The sequence below is a fragment of the Podarcis pityusensis genome (genome assembly GCF_964106645.2).
Source record: "Podarcis pityusensis genome assembly, chromosome: 3".
Classification (NCBI taxonomy): Eukaryota; Metazoa; Chordata; class Lepidosauria; order Squamata; family Lacertidae; genus Podarcis; species Podarcis pityusensis.
Window position 1 is genome coordinate 32,574,197 of NC_138026.1, and position 18,033 is coordinate 32,592,229.

The 18,033-nt window shown below is 40.9% G+C and overlaps 1 protein-coding gene across 2 annotated transcripts in view; it reads right to left on the reverse strand.

The window, feature by feature from the left end:
* The window catches only part of BMP5 (bone morphogenetic protein 5), a 56,500-nt gene extending 48,050 nt beyond the window's left edge, over positions 1-8,450 (reverse strand). The window contains exons 1-2 of one of the 2 annotated variants that reach the window (XM_080998025.1): positions 7,804-8,450; positions 7,169-7,536 (exon numbers count right to left, since the gene is read on the reverse strand). In XM_080998025.1, the coding sequence (XP_080854151.1) occupies positions 7,169-7,536; positions 7,804-7,814 (379 nt within the window). In that variant the 5' untranslated portion in view covers positions 7,815-8,450. Of the gene's footprint in view, positions 1-7,168 lie in introns of both variants that reach the window. The other variant, XM_080998024.1, reaches the window with a different exon arrangement.
* Positions 8,451-18,033: the final 9,583 nt, after the last annotated feature.

Below are 18,033 nucleotides of genomic sequence, written 5' to 3' on the forward strand. Positions count from 1 at the left end.
TGTTTTTAGTCTGCAAGCAACATGTAAATAAGAACTGTTTTTTTACATTGTTCTGGCATTTCCTTTTCATTGAAATGAATGTAAGGTGAAAGTTACATAAGTTACGTAACTTGCATTAAATGTTGGACAGAGAAAATATTATTTGGTGATAATAAAACTGTAGCACTACAGAAACAGTGCTGGCTGTAATGAATACAGGTTGAAATGGATATGATTGCTTCCTTGCATCCCTGTTTTTAGGTCAAACATTGCAAGCATTGCTGCACGCTAACGGCAAGTTCACACAATCACTAGTTACACAGAAACATTACCACAATCTATGTTGTCTCGCCTGCTGCATAATGCAAGTAAAAAACACACACCATGAAATTCAATTACTGAAAGCTAATTTCCTGTGGTGGTATCTTGATTCTGTCACTTGGGAGCACATTTGTAAGAATGAGCACCCACAGAAGGATTACATAAAAATAACACAATAGCAGGGCTTATCCAAATTGTATCCCAATCAGTGTTTCCATGGTAGAAATATAGCTACTATAGATGTGTGATTTACATATTCATAAATCCACCCTCACGTAGTCACTTGTGAGTGTGACTTGCACACTGCAGAACACACACCACAGATTTCACTTTCAAAGAATCTCACACCATCTCTACCACAATGCTTTCTGATAAGACTGAATATTTTACATGCAACAGGATAGTTAGGGTGAAAACCAGTAGCATGTATGGCCTCGTTCACAAACTGCATCCTGCTTGATCTTATGTTGCAGTAGCTAGTATTTTAGATGCACCTGGAATTCAAGTTCAAATCCCACATCTACCATGGATTCTGGATGGCATTCCACGAAGAGCACCAATCAACACAGTTTTAAATCCTAGATCTTCTATAGTATTATGGGCGTTGATCTTGTTGTTAAACACTACTTCAGCTCTGTTGCGTTAATGTTTTATATTTACAGAATCCTGGGAACTGTAGTTTGTTATGGGTGCTGAGAGTTGCTAAGGGAGCCAATTTCCCTCACAGAGCTACAAATCGCAGAGTGGTTTAACAGAGTAAATCTCTCTTTCCAAGGAACTGTAGATCTGTGACAACTCCCAGAACCCTTAACAAGCCACACTACCCAGGGGTCTTTGGGGGAAGACATGACTGCATTAAATGTATAGTGCTAATGGAGCCATGCAGTTAAGCACAGCCTATCAACCAGCCAGCCAGCCAGCCAGCCAACCAACCAACCAACCAACCAACCAAAGGTTTCTTTGGAAGGGTTTTCAAGAGCAGCCTGGGAAGCAGGGAAAGAATCACCACCTCACCGCTAGAGAGTCATTCTTCATGCAAGCACTTTCCTCACATGGCAAATACCTAATAGCCTGCCTTATTATTCATCATAGCCAGGGATAGCTGTCACAGAGGTCTTTGTGTAGGAACCGGCATGCTGGTTAGGAATATTACGCACCACATGGTTTTCCAGGAAACAAAAGGTTGCATCAACAACCAAGAGGTGTTATTATGGATGACTTTAATTGCTATTCACGGTTGCTATGAGGTTTTCTATGTGCATGAGTGTGTTTTTCCCTAGTAAGACATGTATTGTACCTAACCCACAGCTTCCCGCCCAAAGTCTGTGTTTAGTCTGAAAAGCAACTGATACTGAAAAAACAAGCGGAACTGTATCAGTCTCCTTCCTAATGGCAAAACTATTAATAACAGTACATATTTTTACACATATGTATGTCCCTTCACCATACACTCCCAGCCATCTGCTACATCAGTTTCTCTTGGGTTATTGGTGATTTCTTTCATATTTTTCTGGCAAACCAAGATGCTGAGTCTCTTTCAAATCCACGAGAAAAAACAAAATAAAATTTATATTTTCAAAACACTGCTGGATCAATTACTTCAGAACTGTTAGAGTAAATGTCCTAACTGTACACATAACTCACACACACATATATCTATTTCAGAACTCATTCATTAATGTGAATTGCCTGTTTTCTGTACCAAATTTTCAAAATCATTCATGACCTTTCTGACTGACCTCTTTATGTGAATATAATACTTAACCAGCAAATGGGGGTGAGGGGCAAAATTGGAAATGTGGGAGAGCGCTACCAGGTAAGAGAAACATGCTATTTAACTTGGTTTCATTTCAAATAAAGAGAATACAATTTTTACAGGTTTTCCAAGGTTAGTATGACAATACTTCCCACCATCACAACTGAGTTGGCCAAGTTTGTGGCAAACATGTTTTTGTGGAAAACTGAAAGAGAGGCAACAGGTGTTATGCTACCATGAGCATAAATCAGAATGTTATGAGTACTGGAGGAAACACAGGTTTGTTTGCTTGCTTGTGGAAATGGTTGCTTCTTTCAAAAAGGAAAAAAAAATCCCACACCTAGCAGTAGCTGCCAATTTTACTGGCAGTTACAGTAGTATATAAAACTGGCTGTTTCCATGCATAGCCCAAAAGTCACTTTTTTCCTCATTAAGATAAGAGAGCCCTACTAATATGAAGTGGGGCAACTCAACCTCAAAACCCTATGAATTGGCCCTCATTTTGCACAAGATGTGTAAATCCTAGCGTTTCTGCAATGCTTTTCAGGATCCTGGTCTTTCCTTAGTGATATACAGTGGTACCTCAGGTTACATACACTTCAGGTTACATACGCTTCAGGTTACAGACTTCGCTAACCCAGAAATAGTGCTTCAGGTTAAGAACTTTGCTTCAGGATGAGAACAGAAATTGTGCTCTGGCGGCGCAGTGGCAGCAGGAGGCCCCATTAGCTAAAGTGATGCTTCAGGGACACGTGTACTATGAGGCATTCCCAGTTAGTACGGACCGCCGGAACAAATTAAGTACTTAACCTGAGGTACCGCTGTATATATGTGTGTAAACCTTTCAGAAATTTCTTTGAAGTATGGAGAGGTATATAAATAATAGTAGTTGATAAGATGAAAAAGATGAATTAAAAACTCCCATTCTTCAGCTTATTCCTGCTGCTTGTAATGGGGGGGGTCATTCAAGAATTTGATACAGAAAATCTACAGTGGAATCTAACTAAGGGTGGTATTCAACAAATTTCTAACCAGAGTAGATCCATTAAAATTAATGGATATTAATTTCAGTAGGTGTACTCTGAATAAAACTTAGTGGAATACTACCCTAATAAATTACTTCCTTGCTTTTCAATCCTCAAACCTACAGCTTGACAGTATTGGTAAATCAAAAGAAAATTGAGGATAAGTACAATCATAGTGTCTACTGAATTTGGAATTATCTGTGGGAACAATACGCCAAGCATCAATCATCCACTGCCTGTATTTATTTCACTCTCATGGGAGTCTCATTGAAAGTAATATACAGAATGTAAAGAGCCTTCCACTATTCAACAACTCATTTGTAAAATAAAAAGGTAGCCTAGTTCCCCAACCCCAGTGATCCTTTGAGGTCTATCTGAGTAGATAGTTTTATGTCGGCAATCCACTTAGTCTTAGACAAAGCTCCAATGATCACCTGGGAGTGGGGCATTAGACAACCTTTTTATTTCACCAGTGAATCACTGAACAGAACTGTGCTTAAGTACAATTATTATTATTATTATCATCAACATTTCCAACCAGGATTGAATCACACATTAGTACAGATTTTGAAAACCCCTTCCAGAATGCTGTATCTCCCCTTCCTGCCTGACAGCGGGGGGGGGGGGGGGGGCATGTTATCAAAATCCCATGCCAGTTATACAGTTCAGCTTTTAAGCACAATTCTTCAAAAACTAATGTACACAACAGAAAAAGTGGTGGGGTGTGAAAACAACCAGATTCCGTATCTGACATGAATTTTAATGAATAAATTTAAGCTAAAAATGGAAACAAATCTCCAAATGTTGGCAAGTTTTTATTTCAATCTATAGGAGATCCTTTTAAAGGAGAAGCTGGGCACTATGAGGTAAAACTATTCTTAGCTTTTGTCTACCATAATCAGATAACGGCAATAGTAACAAAGGCATGGATTTACCTATCTTTGTTAAGTAAGGTGTCCTGGTTGTCTCTGAGTACTAGAATACTGAAGTTAATTATTTCTCAATAAATTTAAAGGGTTTTTGGTGACAATTTCAGTGTTACAAACGTCAGCTGAAAGGGAAGAGCAGAATGAGAGGTTACATTATTATAAACATACCGGTAAATGAGAATACTACTAGCAGAAAAGAAAACACAAATTTTAAAAAAGTATACATTTGCTCTTCTTAAGAAGAAGAAATCAGGATTCAGAGATGATGAAAAGGCAGACATCCTCTTAATTGCAGATTACTTCGTTTTCCCCTCTAGCTTGATTTCAAAATTAGCATTTCAATAACCCCTCAGGCACTTCTAAATTTCATTAGCAAAGCATGCAAACATTATCAAAAATTATTCTGTCAGAATAATTATTATGACCACCTTTTGTTCCTCAATGGGGGGGGCGGGAATGCCTCATAGTACACGTGTCCCTCAAGACTAATTTTATTACCTCAAGCTCACAGAAAACAGCATTTCTAAGACTTAGCACTTCACGTTTGTTATTTTTAGCATATGGGTTTTTTAACAGTTACAGTTGGCAATGCAATGATTTATGCAAATTCTTTTATCACCTCATGGGGGATTAATGTACTGTAATTTGATAATAGCCCTCCACTTAAACACGGTCAGCTCCTTCCAAAACAGAGCAATTTGATTGCAACTGACTGATAGCTCGAATCACAAAGAACTTCAGTGATACTTCCAGTCACAAAGAGCTTCAATTATTTTGTAAAACAAATCTTGCGGAGTTAAAACAAGGACTGCCCATTTGTCGCTCCCATCTTTTCCCTTTTACACCTTAACCCAGATTGCCTGATGGTTTTCAAATAAATAATAGAAGATAGTTGCCTACATAAAGGATTAACCCTGCAATTCTATACATGTCTTCTTAGAAGAAAAGTCCCACGGCATTTCATGCTGCCTACTTCCAGGTAGGTGGGTATAGGATTGCAGCATAATTTAATTGTATGGCAATGACAGAAGGCTATGTTTAAAATTAAAATGTTTAGTTAGCTCACGTTATACACTGATATTTTGAAATAAATGTCGCAAAGTGGGAAATGCTTTAGAAGCTACATAACGCACAACTACAGAGGGGTGAAAAACTGTAGCATACTTTGGGTCAGCTCATAGAAACCTAATAAAGCTTGAAATTCAATAATGACTGCACATAGTAACCACAAGAGGAAAAAAAAAGCCTTCCATTCCAGGTTCCATAAAAAGACTCTGATATGCAGCTGCTTCTTAAAGTGCTTCCAAAGTAGTAGGATATAAGCAATAACGATCTAAGGAGGGGGTCGGTGGGAATCTAACTCATAAGAAAAACAATAGTCCGTAAAGCAAATCTTGTAACAGTTTTGTCTGTGTTCTGCATAATCTCTAACCCCTGAAGATCTATGAAGGATTCGGGCGTGGGGAATGCAGGTACTGTATTTCCTTAATAGCACATTCATTTACTGAATGATCCTGTTTGAACCAGTGGAGTTCAGTCCTGATAGAAGTCAGAGCAAACGAATACGAAGTGATACGTCAATCTGCCTCCATCAAGGATCTCTGTTAAAATGCATAAATTTAAACACTTGCTTGGTACTTTTTGGAATCATTGGCTTCCCTTAGCAAATATGCGTGGGTCTATATAGCCATTTCAACTTTACTTTGGGCACAGGAGTTAAATCAAGCTACAGATAAGGGCAAAGCAAAGGTAACAGTAGGACAACATTTGAAAGGAATGCGAGAAATGAAACTCCTGAGGACTAGTTATACTTACAAAAACAAACAAAAATCCGGACTGCAATTGCCTTAAAAAGCACACAATAGTACATTTTCAAAGAGATTTGAAATCAGCTTTCTGCTACCAAAGAACTGGTAAAATATTGTTATTCTTATAGCAGCTGAACTTTGTCATTTGGTGCTTTCTAGGACATAAGGTATTAGCAACTGAGGACTGGAGTAACTTCACTATAGCGAATAAAAATTCAGAAGATGCTATTTACAAGACACAGCCATTGCAAGATATTTCAGGTCATATGCTGGAAAGAATAGCTGTATACTAGGGGAAATAATGTTGTTGTGGTTATTTTGAAGAGCTGAACACACGCTCCTTACTAGAGAACAGCATATGCAAGATATTTTCCCCCTTGAACTGAAAACTGGCAAACTGGTAAACAATTGCTTACTAACAACATTCTTAAACTGACCTTTTCTATTGCAAGGTGGGCATGTGGATTATTTCATTATGCAGTGTATTGTAGTTATATTCCTCCCTGAATCATATACTCAAAAACTGAAGACTCTAAAACATGCTCCATTCATTATGTTTCTGATTCTAAATATTATAGAATTAATATTTTTCAAATATGCATGGGGGGGAGGGCTCCCAGACTTAGACAAATATGAGAACTGTGGCTATAAAATAACAACAAAGGAAAGGCAGTGAATCCCACAATACAAGAATATTCACCACAGATCTTCCTCTTAGATAGGAAAAGCAACAAAAATCTCAAGAGATGTGAAATCTTTATAAGGCTGCAATCTTATGCACAATTACTAGAGAATAATAATAACCCACACTAGTTATGTCCACAGTAGTTATGTCCAAGTAAAGCTGCACAAGGTAAGGCTGAATCACTATCTATAATCTCTGAAACAACTAAAATTTATCTTCCAAACTGTCTGTCCTTTTGCTTCTTCTCCCACACAATTCTGTAACTCTCAAATAACACGCTTCAACTTCCTATTCCTTTAAGGGTTTTTTTTTTTGTAGTGCATAATCCACCAACTCACGTGCTTATTTTTAAAAAGATTTTACCAAAAAAACACCAAATAAAAACCCTTGCTACTAGCCTAAAGCTACACAACTTCATTACATCAAGGAAAGAAGTCGAGAGAGGAGAATTATAAAAACTGACTTTAACATAAACAGTGAGAGAAACCTACACACCCCATGACCACCTACAATGTAGCCTGTTTTAGCATTAGCTCAACATCAGCTTGTATTATTAATACGCCTTCCAGGGACCAATTTGGCCATGACAGAAGCCAGCTTCTAGGTCCTGGCTCCTAGCTTGTCAAACACAGAGGAACGTATCAGAAAGAAAGAAAGCAACATACCTAAATTGACAAAGCTCATGACCATATCTGCATCATTCAGAAAGTTGGTATCATGCAGGCTAGCTAAGGGAGGGCTCCGTGTAGTCAGCGGAGTTGTGCGAGATATGTGTATTCTCCGAGAGTATCCATTTGGAGATGCTGGGTACCCCTTCCTCAGCCCTTTGCTCTCTCCGCCAAGTGATCCCCTGAGTGAATACTCCAGTTCTTCAGTATATTCTTCATTTGTCATGGCATTGTAGAGGTCGAGCATGAAGAGGGGTGCTGAGGAAGCTTGCTTTCCAGGTGAAAATGGCCTGGGTCTGTGAGGCAAACCCAGGATGGAGAGAATTTCTCTCTGGATCTCTCTTCTTTCATGGTTCCGCAATCTCCTGTAAATGAAACTGGAGTGGACGTGATTGTCTCCTATGCCTGCCTTCACAGAACCCATTAGAATCCAACAATTCCAGAGTAAGCTCACCAGAGCTTTGAGCACAGTTTTGTCCATATTTATATATATATAAATCTCAATATGCAAAATAAATAAAAACAACAAAAATGTAATCCCTTTCTTCCACCTTCTACTTTTTCTTATGAGGTCTGCTTTCCTGGTGGCTGGGGGGTAGGGGGCAAAAAAAAAGAGGTGAACTGTAAATTACCTATTCTTCATGTCAACGTTGTCATTTCTGAGCACAACATCTTGCTGGTTTTATTTCTCCGCTTATTTAAATATTACAGGATGTGTCGGGGCGCAGTTCTTTCTAAGAAAGCTGAAATTCGGACTTCCAATTTTCCACTGTTGTTACTGTTTTTTCTGCATTGATGGAGCAGAGGACCAGAACTTGGTTAGTTGATGCAGGCATTCCTGTAAAGAACCGTAAAGAACCAGTTTTGGGGGATGTGGTTCTATTAAGCGACAGACCATCTTCAGTCACACACAGGAGGCATTCTCAGAGCAGTCTTCTCCTGCAATGTTTTCAGCTCAATTAACTGCTTAAGACTCTTCTCCCACCTTTCTTTCTTTCCTGGTCTGAGCTGCAGCTTGGTGGTGTAACATCTAATTTCCCCCCTAATAATCAGCTGAGACCATTAACATCCTAAGTTCTCTCCTTAATGTCCAGCAAATCTGAAACATGCACCAAACATTTAAAAGGCCTTTCCCTGAATTCATTCAGGGAAGAGGGGAAGAGAGAGAGACCCTGCTGAAAATCCACCCAACCCCTTTGAGTTCCTTAACTGTTATTTCCACCTCTAGCAGGCAAAAACATAGCAGCTCCCTTCAAGAGAGATCTAAAAGCTAATGTAAGCACAACCCTGCTGGGAGAGAAGAGGCTTCTCATTGTAATTTGAAACGGGCAAAGTGAGGGGGGAAATGGCTTAACCCTTCTGTTACCAGACAAAGCTATTTCCCCCCCTTCAGATTACAGTCCTGCCTCTAAGAGGGCGAGATAATGACCTCTTCAAAAGGAGTGTGGCTCCAAATATCAATGAAAATAATTATGTGTGTGGCACATGTAAAATGTTTTCAAAATCCTTGGTCCACAGGATTATATTTTTTATCATATTGATTAGCATAATATATGGAAAAAACTTTTAAAAAAAACACAACTCACCTCTCTCCTTGTAATAATTATGGCATGATGCACCAAAAGGTAAGTATTTTAAAATTCCATCGATATTGTTGGGCAAAGACTTTGAGTGCTGGATGTGTGTTTGTTAATTTGGAAGAGCACGATTCAACAAAGTCAAGCACTCTAAAAACAATCTGAGATTGTGGGGACTGAAAAACATGCTGAAGCCATACAGAAAGTAGCTAGAATTAATATGCTTAATATGCTTAAACGTGCTTAACTTTGGTCAGGTTGTGCCCCTTTCAAATAAAGAAAGTTGCATTCTTTTCTACTTAGCTGAAACTCATTTTAGAATGATAAATTAGAAATTATTTACCAGGTGTTGGAAGCAATGTTTGGACATTTAACAAATAATCAGTTTCTTTGTCATTATGTATTAATAGCATGTTGAATTTCTAAAGATTTGCCCATGGCTGGATCTTGTCAAGTCAAATAAATGCAAACGTATAAATACGTAAGTTTGCTAAATTATTTGTTTCATTTTTCTGCTTCACAAATTTCAAAGGAAGGTATCTCATCAATACAATGAACTTCCCTCTGGAGACATATGCAGACCTCTGGGTTATACAGAATACTTCATTTGGCAGAATGGAAAGGTTTAGGGCTAAATCACACCCACATACATATATGTCATTCAGTGTTTCTCCAGTCAGTTGCTCAACCACTGCTAAGTCACAGCTGACTGTGTGAGCTTCTATTGAAGTTAATGATTTTCTGTTTGTAGTGTTTGATCTGTCATTACTATTGCATGTGTGGAAGCCATCACAAAGTGTTGCAGTCCTCAGATTCTGAGCCTGCGTGTGTCAATTCAGCCTTTGCTCCTGCCTGAATAGATCTGCCCTTCCACTTCAGTGGAAGGAGATATTGGAAGTATGCATCTGTTTCCATCCACCAAATTACACACTTCATTTAACTGAATAGAAAAAAACCTGGGCGCTTCAGTTATCAGCTGATAAAAGGAAGAAATCTCTGGATTTGGGCAATATAGAATAAAGTATCCAAAATAAAAAAGAGGTTGGAGTCGTAAGAGGCTGCAGACACTTCTGAAGAACCAAGAATGTACAATCTCTGTATTAATAATAATCGACCCAATAAATAACATCACCTCATCCCCACAAAACCCTTGAAGACAAAGGCATCCCAAAGAAGAGCTCTACAGAGCAATGTTCCCCAACTGGATCTCCTCCAGATATGGCTGGACTCCAAGTCCCATCAGCCACAGAAGAAGAAGAGTTTGGATTTGATATCCCGCCTTTCACTCCCTTTAAGGAGTCTCAAAGCGGCTAACATTCTCCTTTCCCTTCCTCCCCCACAACAAACACTCTGTGAGGTGAGTGGGGCTGAGAGACTTCAAAGAAGTGTGACTGGCCCAAGGTCACCCAGCAGCTGCATGTGGAGGAGCGGAGACGCGAACCCAGTTTCCCAGATTACGAGACTACCACTCTTAACCACTACACCACACTGGCTCTCCAGCACAGCCAGCATGGCCAGGGATGATGAGAGTTGGGAGTTGGAAACATCAGGTGATCACCAGCCCAGAGAATGTTCCTACAAAGGAATGGACAGTGGCAAGGCTGTTCAAATGGGGGCAGACATTTGTAGAGGAGCTTGAGAGTTTAGCAAACTGCTTAGGATCCCTGGGAGCATTGCTGCAGCTTGTGATGTGGCATGGGGTCTTCTGCTCAAAGACAGGCGGGGGGTGGGGTGGGGCAGAGGTCCCATGGAGTACATGCAAGCCCTAGGATCATTTGAAAGGAACTACTGGCCTCAGTTTACAGTATAAACATAAGTTTGACCTGACCTCCTAGCAGCTGCTGATCAGCTTGGCTGGTCTAACTAACAACAGTAACTTGTTTCAAAACATCTGAGTTACATATGATTATGCCACGTATCTTCTTAGAAGTCAGAAGCTGAGATTTCAATCTTATAAATAAAAACACTAAGCTTAATAAAACAAAAACGAGGCAAAATTGAAGTGCTTTCCTTGAAATGAAAGTTACGTTCTGACTTCAATGGGCACATAAAAGACCTGTGATGTAAACCAAACTCCTTTTTTGAATTTTTGAATTTATGACTGTGTTCTATATTCAGTTTCTTTGGGGGGTGGGGTTTGGCTTCTTGCATTTTATTATGCTTATTTGTTGCTTTTAAATGTCTGTATGTGTTTTGTGAATTCATTTTATTCACGCTTCTGCACACCACCCGGTAATCTTTGGACGAAAAGCATCCAAGAAATATTCTCAATAAGTAAGAATGGGATCTTTCCCAGCCTAGCAGAACTTTATGGAGCAGCCAAGCCAGCTGGGAAAGATAGCTGGGAGAAGAGGTCACGGCAGGCAGCAAACAGGCCTGGACTGGGCACAATGCCATCTCATGTGAAGGGGTTGGTTCAAGGGCCAGCCGATCCTAACTAGATCAGCCCTGCCCTGTCTCCGGCAAGTGCCATTCCATGGGATTTCTCTAGCTGCCACCACTAGCACCAGCAACCTCCCCCCTGCCCCCCACAAACACGCATTTGGTGGGAGGAAGGGAAAGCTTTGCACCACTGGCACCTGTCTGCAGGTGGTGGCTTGTGAAAGGCGGGCAGAGCTGGCCAGGCGGAGCCCAGGAACACCTTTGCCCTATCAACCTTTGCTCACAAGGGGCTTGGATCGCCCTGTTCGTATTTATTGCTGTCTGTTTTGGATTTGTTCACATCGTGGATTGTATTATGGTTTGTAGTTTAAGTATGTTGTTCACAGACTGGCACTGGTGTTTATAAGGTAACGTGCAATGAAATTTTCCCCAAATGGTGGAATACAAAAGCAGAAGAATAAAACTAAAAGTGTTCCCCCCCCCTTTTTTTCAGCTTCTTCAAAGAACATGATCTGCTGCCTTAAATTTTAATTTAATGCTAAAGTGGAGGGGGGAGAGGTTTCCTTGGGCACATGGTGTCGCATTAGACTTCCTCCGAGTAGACCTATTAAAATCAGTGGTCTTAAAGTTGTTCCTGCCTGCTGATTTCAATGGGTCTCCCACAAGCACAATCCCAAACATGTCTACTGAGCGAGGGGAGGAAGACCGATGGAATTCACTGGGGATTACTCCCAGCTAAGTGAGATTAAGAATGCAGCCTAGGTCTAATGTTGTTGTTGTTTAGTCGTTAGTCGTGTCCGACTCTTCATGACCCCACGGACCAGAGCATGCCAGGCATTCCTGTCTTCCACTGCCTCCTGCAGTTTGGTCAGACTCATGTTTGTAGCTTCGAGAACACTGTCCAACCATCTCGTTCTCTGTCGTCCCCTTCTCCTTGTGCCTTCCATCTTTCCCAACATCGGTCTTTTCCAGGGAGTCTTCTCTTCTCATGAGGTGGCCAAAGTATTGGAGTCTCAGCTTCAGGATCTGTCCTTCCAGTGAGCACTCAGGGCTGATTTCCTTCAGAATGGATAGGTTTGATCTTCTTGCAGTCCATGGGACTCTCAAGAGTCTGCTCCAGCACAATAATTCAAAAGCATCAATTCTTCGCGATCAGCCTTCTTTATGGTCCAGTTTACAACCCACTAATAACCACGTAAGCAAAATCTTGCTGCTTCTCACCAGCAGCCTATTACCCACAGTAGTCTAGTGGGAAGTCCACTTGCAGGGCATGTATGTGCTAGCCCTCCTTTTGGCCCATCAGAATTGATATTCAGAGTTGTGCTGCCTCTGAACATGGATGCTCCATTTGGTTATTGTGGCTAGTAAAGAAAAGGGAAGGAAAAAAGGGGGGGGATACTGCAAGAATATTGCCTTTCCAGAAAGATACTGAACTATCTGATGTCTAGCAAAAAAAGAAGGAAAATTCTTATTTAATCTAATTAGCTGCTTCGCGTTCATTTCACAGAGACACAGATGCAATACACACATACAAACCCTGTTTCGAACACCACCCACTTCGCTGCTAAGCATCTCGCAGCATCTGGATTTCATTCGTACCAACCCGATCAGCTCCTTAATGGGAGAAGAACAATACTGGAAGCTGCTCTTGCTTGTCCAAGAAAAAGCACGTGAAAATGATACAACAAATCTACACAGCAAGACCCAAGATGCATGAACATGCATGGAAAGCCTGACCAGTTCAGATCAAGTAACCATGTTTACTTGAAGGTCCATCACTTCTTTTTCAATACCTAGTTATTCATACAACTTTCATGACAGATGTTTATCAAATCTATTTCCACAGAGTAAGGCAAAGGAATAAAAGAGATGAGATGATGATGATGATATTTATACCCCACCCATGTGGCTGGGTTGCCCCAGCCACTCTGGGCAGCTTCCAACACATACAGTGGTACCTCGGGTTACATCCACTTCAGGTTACATACGCTTCAGGTTACAGACTCTGCTAACCCAGAAATAGTACCTCGGTTCAAGAACTTTGCTTCAGGATGAGAACAGAAATCATGCTCTGGCGCCATAGCGGCAGCAAGAGGCCCCATTAGCTAAAGTGGTGCTTCAGGTTAAGAACAGTCTCAGGTTAAGAACGGACCTCTGGAACGAATTAAGTACTTAACCCGAGGTACCACTGTATAACATGGCAAAACATCAAACATTAAAAGCCTCCCAATACAGGACTGCCTTCAAAGGTCTTCTAAAAACTGTATAGTTATTTATCTCCTTGACATCTGATGGGAGTGTGTTCCACAGGGAGGGCGCCACTACAGAGAAGGCCTCTTCCTGACTCCCTGTAATTTCACTTCTTGCAGTGTGGGAACCAACAGAAGGCCCTTGGAGCTGGACCTCAGTGTCTGGACTGAACAATGGGGATGGAGACACTCCTTTAGGTATACTGGGCCAGGGCCATTTAGGGCTTTAAAGGTTAGCACCAGCACTTTCAGTTGTGCTTGGAAATGTACTGGGAGTCAGTGTAGATCTTTTAGTGTAGATTCATACATGCATGTATCCTACCAAGCTTCTATCACGTCCAAAGTTGCAACACAGAAGCAATCAAGTGTCAGATAAGGACTGCCGGAATCTTTATGCCACATATGAGCAACTGTGTCCTCCTGAGAAGACTGAAAAAAGTTCTGTTAATGAACTCATCTCTTGGTTTTAGTAAAGGCTCGTAAAGTGGAAGTACTTTTTGAAGAGAAATGACAATGAAGGCACCAAAACAAGAGCATGGGGAGAGAGTAAGCATTCCTAGAGACTGAGACATAACATCCAGAGGTGTTTTGTTGAGGTAGGGATCAACATTGCTCTGCTGAGGAACCATTTCTAAAGCTATTCCCTGGGACAACTGATCTACTACTAAGGAAAAATGCCTCAGAGAACATGCAACAAATACATAGCACTTTAAGATTAACAGATTTACAGCAGAATACGTTTTGTGTGTTACACAGCCCACTTTGCCATATGCACCTGACAAAGTAGGCTAGAGGCTGGATCTAGACACATTTAAACAAAAATGTTTCAGGGAAATGCATTGTAGAGCTCATAAGAGGAAAACACGTTGCTGAAGGATCGCACTCTACAGCCCATCTGGTGTCACAGTGTTATGACACATTAAAAACTTTTTTAAAAAAACTAATGTAGCCTAGTCCACAGTCTACAAATGCTTATATTGTAATAAACATGTTAGCTTTTAAAGGGTACTACAAAACACATTTTCCTCTGCAACAGACTGACATAGCTACCCTTCTGGAACATGAGAATGTGCAGATTCTTTTCCCCCACCAGTGAATATGTAAATTCCCCTGTCTTCTAGGACAGGAAAGCGGAGTTTGTAGGTCCGTAAATGAGGCATGCAGGTCTGCAATCCTAGACATATTTATCTTTTAGAAAGTGATCACTGACTGCATGAAATTGGTGACTTACTATGAGACAAGAACTGGTCAGATGCAATATTCCATGATTTGATAAGGAGTTGTAAACGTGGATTATAATATATTCTTATCCATGGGTTTAACTTGCTTTGTTGAAGACACACATTGATTTAGGGAACATATTTTTAATTTGCATGTGTTACATTCGAAACTTACTTTCGCAGAACATTTTCAAAGGTACTGAAAGAGTAGGATCAGGTCAGAAGCACTTACCTTGTATTTACACAGCAGTTTTTTTTCCATTTTCCTGATGTTTCCCTAACAATTAATTTCCACATCATATTTGAGCTTTCACATGATGCAAAGGCCACTTCTGGAAATATAGTGGAGTATAATGTAAGTTTAGCACTCATTTCTGTATGATTTGCAAACAATTCCCCCCCCCCTTGAAAGCAAATAACAGAGAAATGAGTACTAAACTTGTAGTACATTCTACTATATTTCTGGAAGTCACTTTTATATCATTTGAAAGTTCAAATATACAGTGGTACCTCAGGTTAAGAACTTAATTCATTCCAGAGGTCTGTTCTTAACCTGAAACACCACTTTAACTAATGGGGCCTCCCGCTGCTGACATGCCGCCGGAGCATGATTTCTGTTCTCATCCTGAAGCAAAGTTTTTAACCCAAGGTACTATTTCTGGGTCAGCGGAGCCTGTAACATGAAGCATCTGTAACCTGAAGTGTCTGTAACCCAAGGTACCACTGTAATGTGGAAATTAACACATCGTTCAAGCTAAAAGAGTCCTAACCAGAGACAGTAGAAACTGTGTGTATATAACATAAATATGATGCCTCTCTAAAATCTAGCTGGGGCTGAAGTGGTCAGGTGTGCATTTTTTCTATGCTAGGAGAAAGAAGCAAAATCAACTTGCCTCCTACCTAGAGTGACATAAACCCCTCTTTCTGCCAATTCAGACACAAAAGATCATTATTCTAGCTAAACTGCCCAGTCATTTGTGACCCTCTTCTCCTTCACTGTTGAAGCTATATGAATACCACTAGAACACATGCTTACTCTCTCCCCTGATAAAGCAGAATATTTTTAAATGCTGGGAAACCTAATGCAGGGAGGAAGAACACCTGCATTTGTTTACAGTGGACATGGTTTTCTGAAATTTGATGATTCATAGGAAAAATCATTACGCTCTGTCTTTAGTGTTCATTACTACCATTTGACCCTCCATCTCACACAATTAATGACACAATCCATCACCACACCACTGTGGTTTGTAAGTTTGGATACCAAAAGAGACTCCAGAAATCCTCTTTGGTTTATATTAAGGCTATGATTAGTGCAAGAATTGCACAGTGGCAAATGTAAAACATTTGGCTGCAGAAAGCATTTGCAAGTAGCAGCGAAGAGCACTCCTTTAAATTTTGATATTTGGCTTACCTACTAAAGTGTTTTATTGAGCTCCAGCTGCAGAGTAGTACCTGTTAAACTCATTGTTCCTTGGCTATACAATTTCCTCAAGCACATCTGTTTTGCTCCACTGCTGTCCTTATTTCTCATTCAAGGAGTCACTCCCTAGTTTTTCAGATCTGCTTGGGGTTCCGTCATGATTTACAGGAGAAGGAAAAGGAGACATGGGGCAAATGCCCTGATCATATTATTGACTTTCCCCTTAAATAAACTTGATTCTCTTACAAATTGAAAATGCTAGTATTCATAGGGACACAGGAATCTGCCTTGTACGGAATCAGACCACTGATCTATCTAGCTCAGTATTGTCTACATTGCTTTCCAGGGTATCAAACAGGAATCTCTCCCAAACCTTTTGCAGATGCTGGGGAATGAACCTAGGACCTTCTGCATACGAAGGAGACACTCTGTTGCCAAAAGCCTTTCCCCTCTGCACACATGCACACAGCCCACTGGTTTTCTTTACTGAGAACTGCATGCCTTGTTGTAGCATCTGTGCTGTTGTGCTTTAAAGAAATGATTCCCTTCCATGTTCGGTAGACTAATATACAAACATTTCAGGCGCAATGATTGAGAGATCAGAAGCATGCCTCATGCTCCTGCAGTCCTCTTCCCTTCTGACATGGCAAGATCGGATTGCTAACTCTTAAACAGCAAACAAGTTCCATGTTGCATGGTCTTTACCCTTTGCCAATCTTATATTCAAAGCTTAAGTTAATATCTCTGCCATGGCTCTATGCCAGGGGTCAGCAAACGTTTTCAGCAGGTGGCCTGTCCACTGTCCCTCAGACCTTGTGGGGCGCCGGACTATATTTTGGGGGGAAATATATGAATGAATTCCTATGCCCCACAAATAACCCATAGATGCATTTTAAATAAAAGAACACATTCTATTCCTGTAAACACATGCTGATTCCTGGACCGTCTGCGGGCCTGATTTAGAAGGCAATTGGGCCGGATCCGGCCCCCGGGCCTTAGTTTGCCTACCCATGCTCTATACCATACCCTTTGCAACCAGCTCTCTAATCTCAGGAAAATCTCAGACATTCTCCAGGTTGCTGGTGTGTGTGTGTGTGTGTGTGTGTGTGTGTGTTGTGTGTGTGTGTGTGTGTGTGTTGCCACTGCCATCCAGGATGCAATTAACATAAATGCTATCAAGGGCTTAAGCAGCTCCTTTTCAATCTTCCTGTAACAAATATTTAAGAAGGAAACAAATACAAGTGGGAACCCCTATGCAAATTCAAACACTAGCGGGTGTAGAATATTCTGATCTAATGTGAACAGAGGGAAAGTGATTTGAAAGCAAAACAACAGTCAGATGTGAACAAGTCCACTGAATGCTTGTTGTTGACATTTGTAAGCTGCCCTATGACAAAAAAAAAAGTTCATAGGCTGGCTTAGCAAAAAGAAAAAAGATCGTACTATATAACTAACCATACAAGCCAATGCAGTAACAAATAAAATTCAAGAGCAGAGGGTTTTGGTTTTGTTTGTTTTTTAGTGTGCTAAAAGGCCTGGGGAAATAAAAAGGGTGTCTATGTTGTCCCCTCAGCACCAGGCGAGTCTGCCTGGGGATGGCATCTTGCAGAGGTGGCACCACTGAGAACCTGTGGCCACCTGTCTCACCTCACCTGGCAGTGGCACTCAGAGAAGGCCCTCTGGGGAACAGCTTAAAGTCTGGACAGGTACGTGAGAGAAAAGGCAACCCTTCAACATGAAGCTAAGTCTGAGATACACATGCAACGGAGCCACATCAAAGGAACCACACAGAGAATGGCTACAATGTGTGGGTAGCTAATTTGGGAGACCCACCCCAGACTGGCAGGCCTCACTGGACTGTCTGCCTGTTCCTCTCAATGGGCATCCCCTGCCCTAAAGCTATCCGTTGTTACATGCAATTAGTTGCTCACAGAAAGCGCGGGATCTTGGGGCCGCTATTTACTTATTTTCATACCCCAGGATGGTCTTGAAATTTGCTACATGCCACAGG